The 18,039-nt window shown below is 43.5% G+C and overlaps 1 protein-coding gene across 1 annotated transcript in view; it reads right to left on the bottom strand.

Moving 5' to 3' along the window:
- The window catches only part of RCL1 (RNA terminal phosphate cyclase like 1), a 57,327-nt gene that overhangs the window by 21,294 nt on the left and 17,994 nt on the right, over positions 1-18,039 (bottom strand). The window contains exons 3-5 of the mRNA XM_040620302.1: positions 16,462-16,637; positions 10,126-10,200; positions 9,112-9,236 (exon numbers count right to left, since the gene is read on the bottom strand). Coding sequence (XP_040476236.1) covers positions 9,112-9,236; positions 10,126-10,200; positions 16,462-16,637 — 376 coding nt within the window. The remainder of the gene's footprint in view (positions 1-9,111; positions 9,237-10,125; positions 10,201-16,461; positions 16,638-18,039) is intronic.

Here is an 18,039-nt window from a genome sequence, read left to right as displayed (position 1 = left end):
ACCAACACCGGCTCCCTCCCAGGCCCTGGACAGCCGGTCCAAGAGGGAAAAGACGCACTCTGGGGGGTAACTCAGTTAAAGCCACAACCACCCACCAGAGTAGGGCCAGTTCTCCCGACCCAAGCCCTCCTATGGGGAGTGCAACCTCCAAGCTCAGACCAACAGTTAACCAGACTTGCAAGTAAAAAAACCACAAAACCAGCTAAAGCTTTTTTCCAAAGGCAGCTCTTTTTTCCCAGGCTCCAAAACTGGCCAAGAAGGTGATCTCAATTCAAACCCACATTCCACTGAGGTGTTTGTGAAAGGGGCAGCTCTGGAGACCAGTGGCTGGAATGTCTGGTTTGCAGACAAGAATCTGAGAAAGCCACTTGTGTCTACTTTCCTGGGGAGTTGGGAGAAAGACTCCACAGGTCCGATGTGTCCTGAATATTCAGGTACCCGAGCCCCAGCCCCAAGCAAGGGGCTCTCCAGTGTTTCCTGGCATTGGTTCTATACAGGGAAGGCTTGAAGAACACCAGAGGGAGAAGCCAGGGAGGAACAAAGTTACACCCCAGAGCCCGGGGCTCTTCCAGCTTTCACGTTCTCCTCTGTACAACCCCCAAGGCTTCCCCATTTCTCAGCATCCTCATCAAAGGCTGACTCATGAGGCTTCTGCACACCCAATACTCCAAGTACCATGGGACCCCAGTAGGACAGTCTCTGTGAAACCCACGTAGTTACCACAAGAGTGTCAAAACAAACAGAACACACTCTGGAAATCACATTTCCAGACTACAGAGAATGGATTCCAAGCAGAGTTCACCGCCACGATAGAGCATTAAAGGACACAATTCTCAAATGAGAAAAAATAAACTGAAACAGTGCAGAGCGTGCATAGGATTTCATGTGCAAGGCCATCAACTGCAACATTTTCAGCAACAGAGAAAAATGGAAAGCAACTCAACAGGTTTCAATCTGGGTTCTTATATGGTAAAATACAGCACGCCTGTTAGCAAGAATGCAGTTGAGGAAGTAAGTGCCAGGAGTCAAGTAGAAAAGGCATATGTGTTAAAAAGAAAAAAGGAGAGAGAAAAAAAAAAAAACCCTGCTTACTTGCATTTCCATTTCTTTGTGGAGAACATCACCTTAGAAAGTCAGTTTAACTACATACATCAGTCTGGGGGCTCCCAGGACAGCAACTGTATCTCCCCCCACTGCCCACTCTCTCCTCATTTTTACCGGGCATGGCCCTGAGACGTGCCCCAGGAGAGCCGAGCAGAGAGAACAGGCCATCGTCCACAGAGGCTCAGTTATACATTCCTTTTATCCTGAGGATTTCTACAAATGTCAGACAGCACCCTTTTATCTCAATAACGGCTTTCTGCGCCTATGCCGACCACCCTATTCCCCTCACCGCTTACTGTCCTCCACGTAGGACCACAGCAAACCCTGAGAAACACAAAACTTGACTTTTAAGCACCTATCCCACCCCTGAGAAGCATACAACCTGATCTACCCCATTTATCAAACTCCCACCAGGAGAAGCCATCACCCAACCCCATCCAGCCCCTGGCCTCCAATGCCTGCCCTCACCCAGATCAGCACCTAGAATTTTATTACTTTTAATATCTGAAACCCCAAAATACAATTCCCCAAACACAAGTTTTTGTTTATCTACCCAGCACACATACCTACTGTCACCCAATCTTTAGAGCTATTTACATTCAACCTTTAAATCTGGTAAGTGTTCCAATCCCTTAACCACCTGTCCCTCCAGCCCATCCCTCTGCGCCAGTCACTCACTCTGCCATCCACACCCAGCCCTGGAGGAAACTCTCTGGCCTCCTCTTCCCCTCCCTCTAGGCTGCCAACGGCTGCTGGGCACAGCCACACAGCCACATAGCCGACACCATGATAAAACCCCATCTTCAGCTGTGCTGTCCCACAGCCTTGTTCTTCCTTCAGTTACTATGCCCCACTGTGACAGCACACCTTTATGCCTGTCACACTGCCTTATCACACCTCTGCTAACGCCCTCATCCACGACCCCATCCTAACTCTCGAAAAATGAAAACTGCCCCCAACCCCTTTCTGATCACCTCCAGACAGCTGTTCTAGAGCCATCTTCAACCCACACCCTCTCAAATAATAACAAAAATAATAGTAGCTACAACTCACCAAATGCTTCCTCACACGACAGCCAGTGCCTCGCTCTATACATCTACTACCTGGTTCAACCTTCACTGCAGCCCCGCACGGCAGTTACAATGCGCCCAGTGAGAAGGGAGTCGACCAAAGTATGGGGCCGAAATCCTGCCATCCACAAGCAGCAAGGCCAAAGTTGGAACCCACATCTGAGCCCAACACCTTGTCAGCGTTACCCTCCTTCCTCAGCGTCCCCGCCTTCGGAGGTCTACTCTACCCAGCCAACAGAAGTACTCCGATTGCCACCAACCTTCTCTTTAAGAAGGGAGGGGATCTTCTCAACTCTCTCCATATGGCAAGTTCCCACCTTATCCTTCCTCCTGCTTCTCTTTTCTGTCAAGATTCTTCACAGAGCAGCCCCCACGTTGCACCATTTCCCCAGAACTGGTCGTCAGGGCTGGCTCCTCCTCTCTGGAAGGAGCTCCCCCCAAGCTGTGTGCTGCCCAGACTGCCCTCCAACCTAACACTGACTCCTCTGGGCTCCTCAGGGTACTGACTGGGGCTCCCAGGGCTTCTCAGAAGCTATGTTTTCTTTATTCTCTCAACCACCTGACTCTCCCTGGTTGCCCTTCCTGGAAGCACTCTGCTTTTGCTTTCAAGTCTTAGTGGTGTCTCAGGGATCCACCTGCCTCTCTCTGCACTCTACATGGTAGCCAACTCCAAATCACCCACTTCCGGCTCTCACCTCGCCCCCAAGTTACAGATGTACACTTCTAATTTTCTTTCTAGATTTATCTCCCTGTAACCATTGTGAAGGGTCCTTAAACCCAGCAAGAATAAAACTGAATTTATCACCAATGCCCTCACCCCACCTTACACTGCCCCGAACATGCAGCTACTATCAAAACGTACATCTCTAACAGGTGCCAGGAGACACATCATCCTCAGGGACACCTTATCTCTCTGTCACAGAGCCAGGTGGGGACAGCTTCCCACGTATGCTGCCCTCAGGATCTCTGTAAACTCACAGCCCTCACCCATGCTCTAGTCACTACCCTCACCAACCTCTTCAGGGCAAAATGACTCCCTAGTATCTTTGCCTCTAAGTGGTCACTGTTAGGTGGTAAGATTTTCTTTTTAAACTTGTACCGTCCAAAGTTTGTACAATGAGCCAAAATCAGCCAAAAGTTCTTTCAGCACCACCGACATTATTCTCTTACTTTGGAAATTCTCTCTCTAGAAAATTACAGACTTTGGAATGAAAGCCAACTGATCAGCATGGCCTTCAATCTTCACTGGCTCCTGCCCTATCTTTCACATCCCATCTTCTACTCCCATACACCAATGACAGGCCTGCATTCAGGCCACACTGCATGGCCTGCCACCTCCAGAACCACTGTATGCCACTGCATCTACACAGGCCCACACTCCTGCCTGGAGCACCCCTTCCTTGCTCCACTTCACAGGCCTCTATTCCTCAATGCTCAATCCAAATGCCCTCCCCTCCTCTAAGAAAAAGCAGAGGTTCAAAGACTGGGCTGCAATCAGACAGGGCCCAAATCCCAGCCCTGCCATTATGAAAAGTGTGATGTGGATGCAAATTCCTTCAGCCTGTGAAGCCTCAGTTTTCCCATCCGCAAAACAGAATGCAAGTAAACTCAAGAGTCACTTGGAGGCTTAAAAATAAAAAATATGAAATATAAATGGATTAAACTCTACAATCAAAAGAAACAAAAGTGGCTGAATGGGTAAAACAAGATCCAACTATATGCTGTTTATAAACACTCACTTTAGATATAAGGACATATATAAGCTGAAAGTGAACATATTCCATGCAAATGGGAACCAAAAGAGAGTAAGACTGTCTATACATCCATCACACAAAACAGACGAAGTCCAAAGAGATTTTAAAGTCACAGGAGACAAAGAAGTTAATTATACAATGATAAAAAGGTCAATCAATAGAAAGATATAGCAACTATAAACATATATGCACTCAACGTCAGATCACCTAAATATATAAAGCGAACATCAGCAGATCTAGAAATAGCTATACAACAGTAATAGTAGACTTCTTACCCCACTTTCAATAACAGATAGAACATCCAGGAAGAAAATCAGTAAGGCAACAGAAGGCTTGAAGAACATTAGAAACCAAGAGGAACTAACAGAAACCCACAGGACATTCCATCCAACAGTAGCGGGATACACGTTCTTCTTATGTGCATACGGAACATTCTCCAGGATCACACAGTAGGTTACAAAACATGTCATAACAAGTTTAAGAAGGCTGAAATCACCTCAGGTACTTTTCCAACCACAGTGGAATGAAACTAGGTATCAATAACAGCAAGAAAATGAGAAAATTCACAAACAGATGAAAATGAATGCTTTCTTGAACAAACATGGGGCCAAAGAAGAAATCAAAAGGAAAATTGGAAAATACCTGGAGACAACAAAAATGAAAACACAACATACCAAAACTTACGGGACAAAGCAAAAGGAGTACTAAGAAGGAATTTTACAGTGATAACCACCTACATTCTTTCTACAAAAGAAGAAAAGATCTCAAATAAACAGCCTAACCAGAAAAAGAGCAAACCAAAATCCAAAGTTAGCAGAAGGAAAGAAATGATAGAGTAGATATAAATGAAACAGCAATGTGAAAACCAATAGGAAAAAAAATCAGCAAAAGAGTCATTTTTTGAAAAGATAAATAAATTGACAAACCCTGAGCTAGACTAAGAAAAAAGAGAAGACTCAAATAAAATGAAATGAAAGAGGAGACATTACAACTGACGCCACAGAATTTTTTTTTAATCATAAGGTACTACTATGAACAATTACATGCCAACAAACTGGACAACCTAGAAGAAACAGATAAATTCTACCAAGTCTACATCAAGACTAGAGCTTGAATAGAACAGTGACAAGGAGACTGAATCAGTAACCAAAAATCTCATAAAAAAGAAAAGCCCAAGACCAGATGGCTTCACCAGATTAATCAATTCACTGGTGAATTCTACCAAACATGTAAAGAATAATTAATACTAATCCTTAAACTTCCAAAAACACTGAAGAGGGAACACTTCCAAATTAATTTTATGAAGCCAGCATCACCCTGATACCAAAGCCAGACCTTAAAGACACTACAAGAAAAGAAAACTATAGGCCAATATCCCTGATGAACATGGATGCAAAAATTATCAACAAATTTTAGCAAACTAAATTCAATGATACATTAAAAGGATCATATGACATAACCAAGTGGGATATATCCCTGGGATGCAAGGATGGTTCTACATATGCAAATCAATAATGTGATACACTACATTAACAGAATGAAGGACAAAAATCACATGATTGTCTAACAGATGCAGAAAGAGCACTTGACAAAATTCAACACCTCTTCCATAATTAAAAATTCTCAACAAATTAAGTGTAGAAGAAACTTACCTCAACGCAAATAAGGACCATACATGAAAAGCCCACAGCTAACATCTTCAATGGTGGAAAACTCAAAGCTTTTCTTCTATGATTTGGAACAAAGCATGGATGACCACTCTTGCCAGTGCTATTCAACATGGTACTGTAAATCCTAGCCAGAGCAATGAAGCAAGAAAAAGAAATGAAAGGAATCCAAATTGGAAAGGAAGAAGTAAAATTATCTGTCTGCAGATGACATAATCTTATATGTAGAAATCCCAAAGATATCACCCACCCCCCCAAAAACAACTACTGGAATAAATGAATTTTTGAAAGTTGCAGGATAAAAAATCAACTCGCATTTCCGTACACTAACAATAAACAATCTGAATAAGAAATCAAGGAAATAATCCTATTTACAATAGCATCCCAAAAAACCTAAATACTTAGGAATAAACTAAACCAAGAAGGTAAAAGACTTGTATACTAAAAAGTATAAAACACTTATGAAAGATATTTTTAAAACACAAGTAAATGGAAAGACAGCCCACGTTCATGGACTGAGCGAATTAATATTCTTGAAATGTCCATACTATCCAAAGTGATCTACAAATTCAATGCAATCCTTATCAAAATCCCAATGGTATTTTTTATAGAATAACAGAAACAGAAAATAATAGATACAGAAAAAACAATTCTAAAATTTATATGGAACCACAAAGGAATCTAGATAGCTAAAGCAATTCTGAGCAAGAACAAAGCTGGAGGCATCAGAGTTCCTGATTTCAAAATATATTACTAAGCTACAATAATCAAAACAGCATGGTACCGGCATAAAAACATGCAAAGCGAGGGAACGGAGTACAGAGCCCACAAATAAATTTGCACATATCTGTTCAACAGACAAACACCACATAGAAAAATCAACTGAAAATGGATTAAAGATAAACTTAGGACCTAAAACCATAAAACTCCTATAAGAAAAAACAGAGGAAAAGCTTTTTAGCACTGCAATGCTTTCTTGGATGGAATACCAAAACAAGGGCAAAAGAAACAACAAAGTTGGGGCGCCTGGGTGGCTCAGTCATTAAGCGTCTGCCTTCGGCTCAGGGTGTGATCCCGGAGTCCTGGGATCAAGCCCCACATCAGGCTCCTCCACTGGAAGCCTACTTCTTCCTCTCCCACTCCCCTGCCTGTGTTCCATCTCTCACTGGCTGTGTCTCTCTCTGTCAAATAAATAAATAAAATCTTAAAAACAACAACAACAACAAAGTGAAAAGGCAAACCACAGAATGAGAGAAAATGTCTGCAATTCAGACCTCTGATTAATATCTAAAATACATAAGAAAAAAAAATACATAGGAAACTCATACAACTCAATAGGAAAAAAAATAAAATAAAATAACTCAGGGGCCCCTAGCTGGCTCAGTGGGTGGAGTATGCGACTCTGGATCTAGAGTTGTGAGTTCAAGCCCCACACTGGGGGTAGTGATTACTTAAAAATTAAATCTTAAAAATAAAATAAAACCCAATTAAAAAATGGGCAAAGGACCTGAATAGATATTTCTCCACAGAAAACCCACAGATGTTCATACATTGATGTGGAAAAGTACTCAGCCTCACTCTTCATCAGAGAAATACAAATCAAAACCACAATGACCTATCACTTCATGCCTGTTAAAGTAGCTATGCTCAAAAAACAAAAGATAACAAATATTGCTGACAGTATGGAGAAAAAGGAATCCTTATACACTATTGATGGGAATGCAAACTGGTGCAGTCACTATGGAAAATAGTATAGAGGTTCCTCAAGAAATTAAAAACAGAACTACCATTTGATCCTACAGTCCCACTTCTGGGTACATATCCACAGAAACTAAACACACTCCCACATTCATTTCAGCTTTATACACTATAGCCAAGACATGAAAGCAAGCTAAATCTCCAATGAAAGATGAATAGATAAAGAAAATGTAATATTTACATACAATGGAATATTATTCAGCCTTAAAAAAAAAAGTAAATGCTGTCATTCGTGACATGGGTGAACAAGGAAAACAGTGTGCTAAGTGAAATAAGCCAGACACAGAAGAACAAATACTGCATCATTTCATTTATATAAGCAATCTAAAATGGTCACACTCACAGAAGCAGAGAGTAGAATGGTGGTTGCCAGGGACTGCAGGGAGGGGCAAACAGGGAGATGTCAGTCAAAGGGTACAAAGTTTCAGTTATGCAAGATGACTAAGTCCCACAGGTCTACTGTGTACCATAATGCCTGGATTATATACTTAAAAATTTGCTAAGATAATTATACTGGGGTTTAAAAAATACATTTTATTTTATTTTTTTAAGATTTTATTTATTTATTTATTGAGAGAGAGAACATGTGAGCAAGCAGGGAGAGGGGCAAAGGGAGATAGAGAATCCCAGGCAGACTCCATGCCGAGATGAAGTCCTGAGCCCGACGCAGGGCTCAATCCCACTACCCTGAGATCACAACCTGAGCCAAAATCAAGAGTCAGACGCTCAGGGCGCCTGGGTGGCTCAGATGGTTAAGCGTCTGCCTTTGGCTCAGGGCTTGATCTCTGGGTCCTAAGATCGAGCCCCATGTCAGGCTCCCCGCTCAGCGGGAAGTGTGCTTCTCCCTCTGCCTCTGCCTCTCCCCCTGCTCGTGCTCTCTCTCAAATGAGTAAAATTAAAAAGAAATCTTTACAAAAATAAACACCTAAATTAAAAAAAAAAAAAAAAACTCAGATGCTCAACCAACTGAGCTAGCTGGGTGCCCCAATAAATTCTTAAATTTGCTAAGAGAGTAGATCTATGTCAAGTGTTATTATCACAAAAAATTAAAAGTGCAAAAATTTAAAAAAAATAGAGGGCAGAAAGAAACTTTTGGAGGTAACAGATATATTTCTGGTATTACTATGCTGCTGGTTTTCATAGGCATATACTCATCTCCAAAGTTATCAAATTGTACACATTGAATATGTATAGCTTTTTGTATGTAAATCGGATATTCATAAAGTGGTTTTTTGTAAAGAAAATAAGTATATAGTTATATTATCACAGTGCATGCAGAGTAACCACTTAATAAGTAGATATGATTCCTGCCCTCCTACATCTTCCAGACAAAATGTGCCATCCTCTTAGCTCCCCTAACCCACTGTGCATCTGTCTACACCACTGTACACATTATATCAGAATTGCATGTTTGTGCATGTTTGCCTCATCAGACAACGAGCTCTTCTGAGGGAAGGACTGCGGTGCATTGGTGGCCCCTAAACCAAAGCCCTCAGGAGAGCAGCACATACCCGGGAGTTGTTCACTTCAGCATTAACTTAAAAACAAACAAACAAGTAATGGATCGGTCTAGTCATGGTGAGACAGAAAATAAAACATTATATCTCAGCCAACAATTACAATTTCACTGTTAAGACTTCTCCAAGACTATTGTCTAAAACATAAATGACTCCGGGAAGAAGTAAATTGTTTTAAGTCATTCTTATCTTCGTGAGGCAAGTAAAAGATAAAAAATCTGAAATCAAATGCAAAGGATACGCAATCCCTCTGATACGCTTGATTTTTCCTGGATCTGTGAGCTGGACGGGCTTCAGGACCTTCCTCACAGGACAGGAGAAGAGCACTTCCCCTCCTCCTCCAGGAGGCATTCCCCGTCGCACCACCTGCACGGGTGGTGAGAAAGAAGAGGTGAGGATGCCGCAGAGTCAGTGACCCTGATACCCAACCTGGCTGGTTTAGGTCAAGGGGCTCTTCCTTAGAACGCGGTTAACTCTTTCGTATCCAATGTGTCAATCCCTTCAAGATCATCAGCACCTCACATTAGCACCGAGAGGGCGCGTGCTGAGCGGGGACCCCAAACAATGTGGCAGAAAGGGCAGCAGACACAGAGCCAGCACGTCCCCAGGCCCAGGCCAGTGGGTCACTTCACCACGAGTGCCTGTTCCCTCATGCTTACAATGAGTGGCTCATTCCATGTCTTAACCATCAGGAACCTGTTTCTCCTCCCTGTACAATTAACTAATCCATCAAAATTCATTTTATTAAATAAAAATGAAATCACTTCCCTTGTTTAAAACATTAACTTAAGAAGCAGAGATGATAAACAGCTTAAGATATCCAGTTAACTTACTGATGTAATAATTCCTTTCAACAGCAAACAGCTGCTTAAATTACTTCTAGGTTTTAAAAACACTAAAAATTCTCAGGGGCATCCAGGTTGGAAGGCCCCAGACACGAATTAGATCTGGATGATCTCGCTTAGAGAGGGAGTGTGGCCAGAAGCCTGGCTCAGCTGCTCCCCGGCGGAGCTGCTATGAGGCATAAAGGAGTCCATACATGTGCGTTGTGCACAACGTCACCCCAGACAAAGTACACGCAACTGCTCGAGTCCCTTCTCGGCGCCAAGTCTGTAATGTTTGGTTCGTGACTCCTGTGGGTCTTCTCAATGGTGACTTCAAATGTGACACACACAGACACACTGCGTCCTACAGATCTTCCAATGAGTTCAACAGAGACACACATGTTCACAGCCAACAGTGCACACATTCTTACCTTTAGCTCGAATGATTCACCATCTATTCCAAACTGCTTCAACAGAGGGAGGGCTGTTGCCTTAAGAACATCAACCTGTAGAATTATTTCAGAAAAAAAAAGTTTAATTAAACTTTGAGGGGCACCTGGTGGCTCAGATGGTAAAGCGTCTGCCTTTGGTCATGATCTGGGGTCCTGGGATCAAGCCCCTTATCGGGCTCCCTGCTCAGCAGGGAGTCTCCTTCTCTCTCTGCCCCTCCCCCCAGCTCGGATATGCACTCTCTCTCTCTCTCTCTCTAATAAATAAATAAAAGCTTTAAAAAAATAAAAAAATAGGGGCACCTGGGTGGCTTAGTTGTTAAGCGTCTGCCTTCGGCCCAGGGCATGATCCCAGGGTCCTGGGATCGAGCCCCGCATCAGGCTCCCTGCTCCACTGGGAGCCTGCTTCTTCCTCTCCCACTCCCCCTGCTTGTGTTCTCACTGGCTGTGTCTCTCTCTGTCAAATAAATGAATAAAATCTTTAAAAAAATAAAAAATAAACCTTAAGAGGTGGAAAGAATAAAGAGCCCATGAAGCAGGATGAGGTCTAGAAACCGGGTAGATGATACAGTCCTGTGAGGAGAAAGCACACTGGCTTACTAATGAGGGCAGGGGTCAGCTCTGCTCCCAAGTTAAGACTGCAATTTTACAAGCCACTGGCTTCTCTGAGCCCCTCTTCCCTCACTTGATACATCATACGCCTACCCTACAAGTCATCGTGAGGATCACATGCATATGCAAAAAGCATCAAGAAACTGCTTGAGCTCATCCAGAAAACAAACTGGGACTTCTGCTCATTCTGGTTTTTTTTTTTTTTTTTTTTTTTAGTTTCTTTATTTGAGAGAGAGAGCGGGGGGGGGGGGTTTGCTGCACAGGGCAAGAGGGAGAATCCTCAAACAAGACTCCCTGCTGAGCTCAGAGCGCAACGCGAAGCTCGATTCCAGGACCCTGAGATCACAACCTGAGCCAAAACCAAGAGTCGGACACTTAACCAACTAAACCACCCAGGGCCCCGACTTCTGCTCATTCTTATTGGCATAAATGCTATAGAAGAAAATATCAGCCCTTTTTATTATTCTTTTTCAGACATGGTTGTTTAATGTTTAAAGCTGGTGGCACTCCAAGCGGGAATAGGCTGACATTCAAATCAGGTCAGCTAACAAGTCAGTGAACATTGTCTCAACAGCACCTTGGGAAGGAAAATCACTCCATCACTTGCTCCCAACGCAACAGAGCTTCTCCTCGGCCTGCAGGCGCTGACCCTATCAGCAGGCGGCGAGGGCAGGCAGCGTGAGCAGGGCGCGGAGGGAGAAAGTCTGGTCCTGGTCCAGGCTCTGCCTCCAGTTAGCTGTGTGGCCTCAGGTCAGAAAATCCCGAATGTCTGAACTTCCCTGTCTCTCGGGTATGGGGCTCACCTGTCTCCAAGCTGCTACCAACTCAACAAGCAAATAGGCAGCAGAATGATACTCCAATAAGGCTTCATAGCACAGAACAGGCCCCAACTGAATATTCTGATACCACAAAATTAACCAGAGGCAGAAATGACCTATGAAGCCTACGAACAAGTTCAGAATGGATCAGGTGGGGCAGAAGCACTACGAGGAAAATTCATTGAAGATTAGCTAATTTAATTAAATATGAAAGCTACACACACATTAAAAACATAAAATATGCATTTGGGGTTGCCAGAATGGAGCAGTCAGTCTAGGCTAGAATGAAGGGCAACTGGGGAGAAGGTCCAAGCAGACTCTGGGAAAAGTGGGGGATGCACGGATATAAGCTGCTCTGAGGGCATGACTCCCAGGAACTGGGCACCCACCAGCTCTCCTGGGGGAAAGAAAGGCGAGAAAACAGTGCATCACTTCTGGCTTATCCGACCTATACTGGGAGTCAAAAGGATGAGGTCAAATTGACTTTGAAGGTCAACCAGAAGCCCCAGTGTACCCCAAGGTGTGGGCCTGTCTCCTGACTCACTCTCCACTTGACACGGAGGGCAGGCATCATGGTGCATGGGACTAGGGCTGGAAAGGCAGATGGGGGCTTGAGTTCCTCTCTGCTTCTTACCTGCTGTGACACCCGGACACTCCCCCACACCCCCAGTGCCTTGGGTGCCTCCTGCATAAAATGAGGGGCTGGACTGGACATGCTCCCCTAGCTCCACACACTCTAATTTTAGCAGAGTGGGGATGGTCTGCAAGTTCTGCTTAAGGAAAACGGAGCTGTACTCTGTGATTACAGGCAAAAGTCTGACCCAGGTGGCACCTGAGGGCAAAGGCATTACCCTTCAGTTCAATCAGTCAACAGACAGAAACTGACCAGATCCAAGCCAAAAAGAAAAAGGGAAGAAATCTGCTCCCAGCTACCTTGTCCGAAACAGTGATAAGAGCATCCATCTCACAGGGTTGGTATAAGAATTAAATAAATAAGGATGCATACATAGGAACACAGGTTCACCCAAAAGAGTGCCCAGCACACAGCAGATGTAACTGTACTTCTTTTAAAAAAGACTGGAATCTTCACTTGCCTTTTGACCAGTGGCTCTGGTACAGAATCACTAAGAATCAGAGGAGACCTCCTGAACTTTTCTTCTCCTCAGAATTTGTTCCCACGTCCTATCCTTTTGTCCCCAGGGGAAAATGTCCCTATTCCTGCACAAGGCTCACCCCATCACTTCCACTGTCGACCCTCATCCCTCCCACTGTTGGAGTTGGCCTTACAAACACCCCCACTCCTTTTATTCACTTGTTCCTTTCTCCACTACAGCATCTCCTCTGCCCACAAGCAGGATCAAGTTTCCCCTCGTTCAAAAAACAAAAACCAAACCAAAACAAAAACTCAGCTCTTAAAGAATCATCCTATCCAACCTTCTAGAAGAATCTCCCAGTTTTCCATGGTTCTATTTGCTACTCTTTCCTCAACCCATGCCTGTCTTTACAGTCCAATGACACCACTCTCTTGAAGGTCAACACAACTTCTCACTGCTGAATCTCCCCACCCAGCCCTGAGTGAGTTCCTACAAAAATTGGCTCTGTGAGTCACCCCCCGCTTCTTAGAACTCGACTCTGATCTCCATGGTCACTGTCTCCAGCCCCTCTTCTCCCACTCACACCTTAAACATTCATTTCCTCTTCCTCCTCTAGTCTCAGTCTCAGGAACCATGTAGCCCAGAGAGGCCAGAAAGGGAATTTTAATGAATCATGAGGTCAGCTAAGATCTGTGTCCAACAGGAGAGCTCACGATTTATCCAAAGAGGGCCACGCCATGCAGGTCCAGCTGATGGCCACCCAGTGTGGCCACTTCAACCTACTATAATATAAAATCTGGGGTCTCAAACATGAACCACCGATTCGGATACACACACTACCACCACACTGTGCAAGCCGGACGAAAGAACACTTGTAGGATTAATTAAATCACAAAGCTACCAGTGCTCAACCTTGGCACTGGTCAATCTCATTCTTCTAAGGACTTAATTATCAATAGGTAAGATCCTGATGACCCATCTCTGAGGCTCTAGACAATAATTTCTAACTGCCAGCTGGACAACCTAATGTGAATATCCTGCCAATATCCCAGAGAAGAGAATCAAAATTAAACACATCATCCATCATCCTATCATAATTCTCCTCTTCCCTGTGTCGAATGCTATCTGATCTCTATCCTTCCAGTCAAGAATAGAAATCCTGGAATAATTTATAACCAATTCCCCCTATCCCATCTCCAATCAGTTTTCAAGTTAAGAAGTCTCACACTCCACAATGTCCTTCAGACCTGTCCCTTCCTTTCCACTTCCACGCCCATAATGTTCAATCTAGCTGACACCTCTCCAATTCACCCTCACCTTCCTAATATCTGAGACTGACTCTGACTTCCTTTCCTCTAGAAAACCCTCTCCCGCCCTCAGCACTTTGCTTGTACCTCTGACAGGGATGACCTTGTAGTCTCCCTAGCTGCCTTCTTGGCTGTCCAACTCATAAGATCGAGTTCCAGAAGGGAACTCTTTGAATTCGTCCCTGCATGCGCAGAGTGGACATGAACCAGGCAGCCATACATTCAAGAGAAGGCTTGAAATGACGAAGATACAGGCTGAAGAAGTTACTCTCATCCAGGACTAGGTGTATTTATTTTATCCTGGTCTGGAGCCAGGTACTAACCAAGGTCATTTTAGTAGCGCTGCTAGCAAAAGCAGAGAGCTCTGCAACATGTGAAAACTGATTTTTTAAATACTCTGCATGTAGGGAGTGCCTGGGTGGCTCAGTCGGTTCAGCATCTGCCTTCAGCTCAGGTCTCATGATCCCAGGATCCTGGGATTGAGCCCTGTGTCGGACTCCCTTCTCAGTGGGGAATCTCTTTCTCCCTCTCCCTCTGCTTGCTGCTCCCCCTGCTTGTGCTCTCTCTGTCAAATAAATAAATAAAATCTTTTAAAAAAATGCTCTGCATTCAAGAATTAAATATTATTTCTGGGGAATTCATCAGTTAAGCTTTGTCACTGGCTAATAATATGTAAAACTTTTTTTAAATAATGCCAGTGGAAACAGCTTTTAAGATTATTAGCAATTATAGGGAGAGAAAAAAAAAAAGTACAAAACTGAGACCTACAGTGCCCAAGTTTCCTGCATGCTTCAGAGCTTTTCCCATTATGCAAGGCTCCTCCTCCTTACACCACTCCAATCTAAAAATATAGAGGCCTCCTCTCACACTTTTAACTGAAAGGTAGTTTCCTAGAACCCTCAGAAAATGCAGGGGGTAAAAAAGCAATCATGTGAAATTAGTCTAAAATTCTAAACAGTTTAAATAAATAAATCTTTAAAAGGGGGGGCATCTGGGTGGCACAGTCAGCATCCAACACTTCGTTTCAGCTCAGGTCATGATCTCAGGCGGGTGAGACTGGGCCCTGTGTCAGGCTCCACGCCCATCGGGGAATCTGCTTGGGTTTCTCTTTCTGCCCCTCCCCTCCCTCTCTCAAATAAATAAATATATATTTAAAATTCTAAACAGTTTATGCAACATTGCTTTACAACTGAGAATTTCAGATCTTGCACCGTACTCAGGATCCTAAGAGAAGAGTTTATGTACATAAATTCCCAAGAACTGAGGAATAAGTCTTTTAGTGCCTAGCAACACATTAACCAGGTTTATACCTTAGCAGACGTCTGAGTGAATACCAACAGTTTCCGCTTTGGGACTCACTGCATCACCTAATTGGTTTTTCCTGGTTAGGAAGCTACACACTTCACATTCTGCCTCAGAAGCCACTCTCTCAGTGGTCCTGGTCCACTATCAGTAAAAATGAAGACAACTGTCCTTGGTATGTATTTCACATCATGGCCCTCAGCTTTACGATACCTTCTGTGGTCAGCAAAGAATCCAAAGGTGGAGATCCTTCCCTCCATACAAGAGAAGTATAAGGCAGTCCTAGACAGAACTGCTCTAATCTCTGTCTCTCTCTCTCTCACTCACACACTCACACACAACAAAACCCATCCTAGATGAGCACTAAGACAGTTATGATGGCCACAGTGAAAATCCCACATGTATATTAAACTATCCTCCCCACACATGCAGGTAAATTGGGATGCTTAATAAGAAGGTTGCTGGGGCATCTGGTTGGCTCAGTCAGTTAAGCATCTGCCTTCAGCTCAGGTCGTGATCCCAGGGTCCTGGGATCGAGCCCTATGTCGGGCTCCCTGCTCAGCAAGGAGTCTGCTTCTCCCTCCCCCTCTGTTCCTCCCCACTGCTTGTGCTCTCGCTCTCAAATAAATAAAACCTTAAAAGAAAAAAAAAAGCAGCAGCTTGCTGGTGCCCACAAACTATCCAAATTCACATTTACCTTCCCTGCCTTTGCCCTTTTTCTAAATCTGCCAACTCTTCTCAGAAGAAGAAAAGTCCTAAAATTTATGGTTAAAACCCAAGTAAGTCAAGATTATGCTACAGCAATGCCAAGGAGATATTATTATTTTCTGTCTAAAATTCTGGTCTGCTGCCTTCCAGTCGCAGCCATCACATGACCTTAAGAAGATTCCGCTCTCAAGCACCTGAGCCAACAGAGCCATATTTCATGTCAACCATGATGAGACTGCGCACATCTGTTCTGAAGGTTCTTAGACACGACAATGAAAGGCACCTTGATGAATGTTAACAATCGTCACTGAATTTGATGATTGCAAGTCTTGGTTCATCTGCTTCCTAGAGTGACAAATGTCTAAATCTCACGGTAAATAACAAAACAAAGACACTCAGCAACAAACCTGTGCTTTATCAGGAACTTGTTTCTCTAACGCCGGGTTGCTGCAAGAGACAAAACTACTCACTACTCACCGAAGGGTCAACCTGGTCATTGGTTACTCCTCGTAGAACAATTCTTAACGGGTGCTTCATAAACGGAGCCAGGCAAAGAAGACTCTCCAGGTAGTAGCCAATGCTGCGAAGGACATTACAGTCATGTTCCACAGACCCACCATACAGGAGTCCAGGCTGGTAATACAAGGTCGTTCCTTACACCGGAGGAAGAGCCACATTCAGCAGAAAAAACAAACAAAACAAAACAAAACAAAAAACACTAAGTGTCACAAAGGCAGCGAAGGCAATAAACCCCAAGGGGAAAGGCTGACAAGGGCATCCAAGAAGTTCAAAATGCCATTCCTAAGAGCCCACACTTCACTCCAAAAGCTGACTCATTACTGTCAAGCCCCTGTAACAATAATAAACTGTGAGTGTAATTTAATAAACGGTAATAAATTAAACCCCTCCCTAAGCAACTGCATTGCCAAAGTCGTGGCAGGGCACAGAGGAGAGATCCTAAGAGGCGCCCTGATCTTCCAAAGCACACTCTGCCTGCAGGTGGGGGGCTTTACAAATAACATGCCAAAATCATCACACCAGCAAGCAGGTCCTTCTGGGCCCTTGAAATGAGATTTCCCATAGGCCGCACTCACCAACAGGATTCCTAGAGAAGGCAAGTACTTGATGGCACTTAATTCTGTTAATAGTAGCTCTTTTAATTTAATAGCAACAAATGGAAAGATCTAAAATTACTGAATAGCTTTAGTGGAAACTCTTATTTTTATTCACTCTTTCACATATTCGTATCACCCAAAAAGTTTCTTACTGGGTGTACATATTAGGGGGAAAAGCAAAGTAAAACATTCTAGATTATCTGGGGGAGGGGGTGCATAAATGGGTGAACAAGGGATTGCTGCTACTCAAAATCTTTTGCCACTGCCTTCTGGCATAATTTACCAATAAATTTAACATTAGAGGAAAGAAAGCTAGGCTTGGTCACTCAAAAGGAAAGCAGCTCTTTGGAGTTTCATAAAATAAAAAAATTTGGAGTTTCATTAAAAAAAAAAAAGACACCATATCATCACTAAAGTCTGCAAATCTATGTCTGCAAATTAACCAAGTGAGAAATTGGTCAGATCATCAGAATCAAGGCTTCTACTCTGGTGGGGCAGGAAGAATGAGGTAGAAGCAGGATCATATAAAATGTCTTACTTTCCAATTTAAGGTGCAGATATGACCAGAAAAGAATTATGAACCCTCTGAATCACCGATAAAAATTGCTAAAAAATTTATTTTTTAAATTAAAAATTTTTTAAATCTCCAGCAATTTCGAAGTAAGTCAAGGAAGACTCGAGGAATCACAGGTTGCAAAGGGCATCAGAAGTCTCATGCCTGAAATTTATTCTCCAAAGGGTAGGGCCGAATGCAGCTATGGATCAGTGAGTCTCATGTGATGCAGGGCACACTTATTAGGGCAACCTTGTCTTCTTTCTTATGAGTACCAATGAATGAGAAAGTTCACAGTTTCCTTTGTGGACTATATGTGCAAAGGTGAATAGTTTACAGAGCCAGCCAAACAAAGAGCCACAATTTTCCATACAAGGTCAAGAAAAG

The sequence above is a fragment of the Ursus maritimus genome, unplaced genomic scaffold, assembly GCF_017311325.1.
Source record: "Ursus maritimus isolate PB19 unplaced genomic scaffold, ASM1731132v1 scaffold_34, whole genome shotgun sequence".
NCBI lineage: Eukaryota > Metazoa > Chordata > Mammalia > Carnivora > Ursidae > Ursus > Ursus maritimus.
This window is presented reverse-complemented; position numbering and strand designations above follow the sequence as displayed.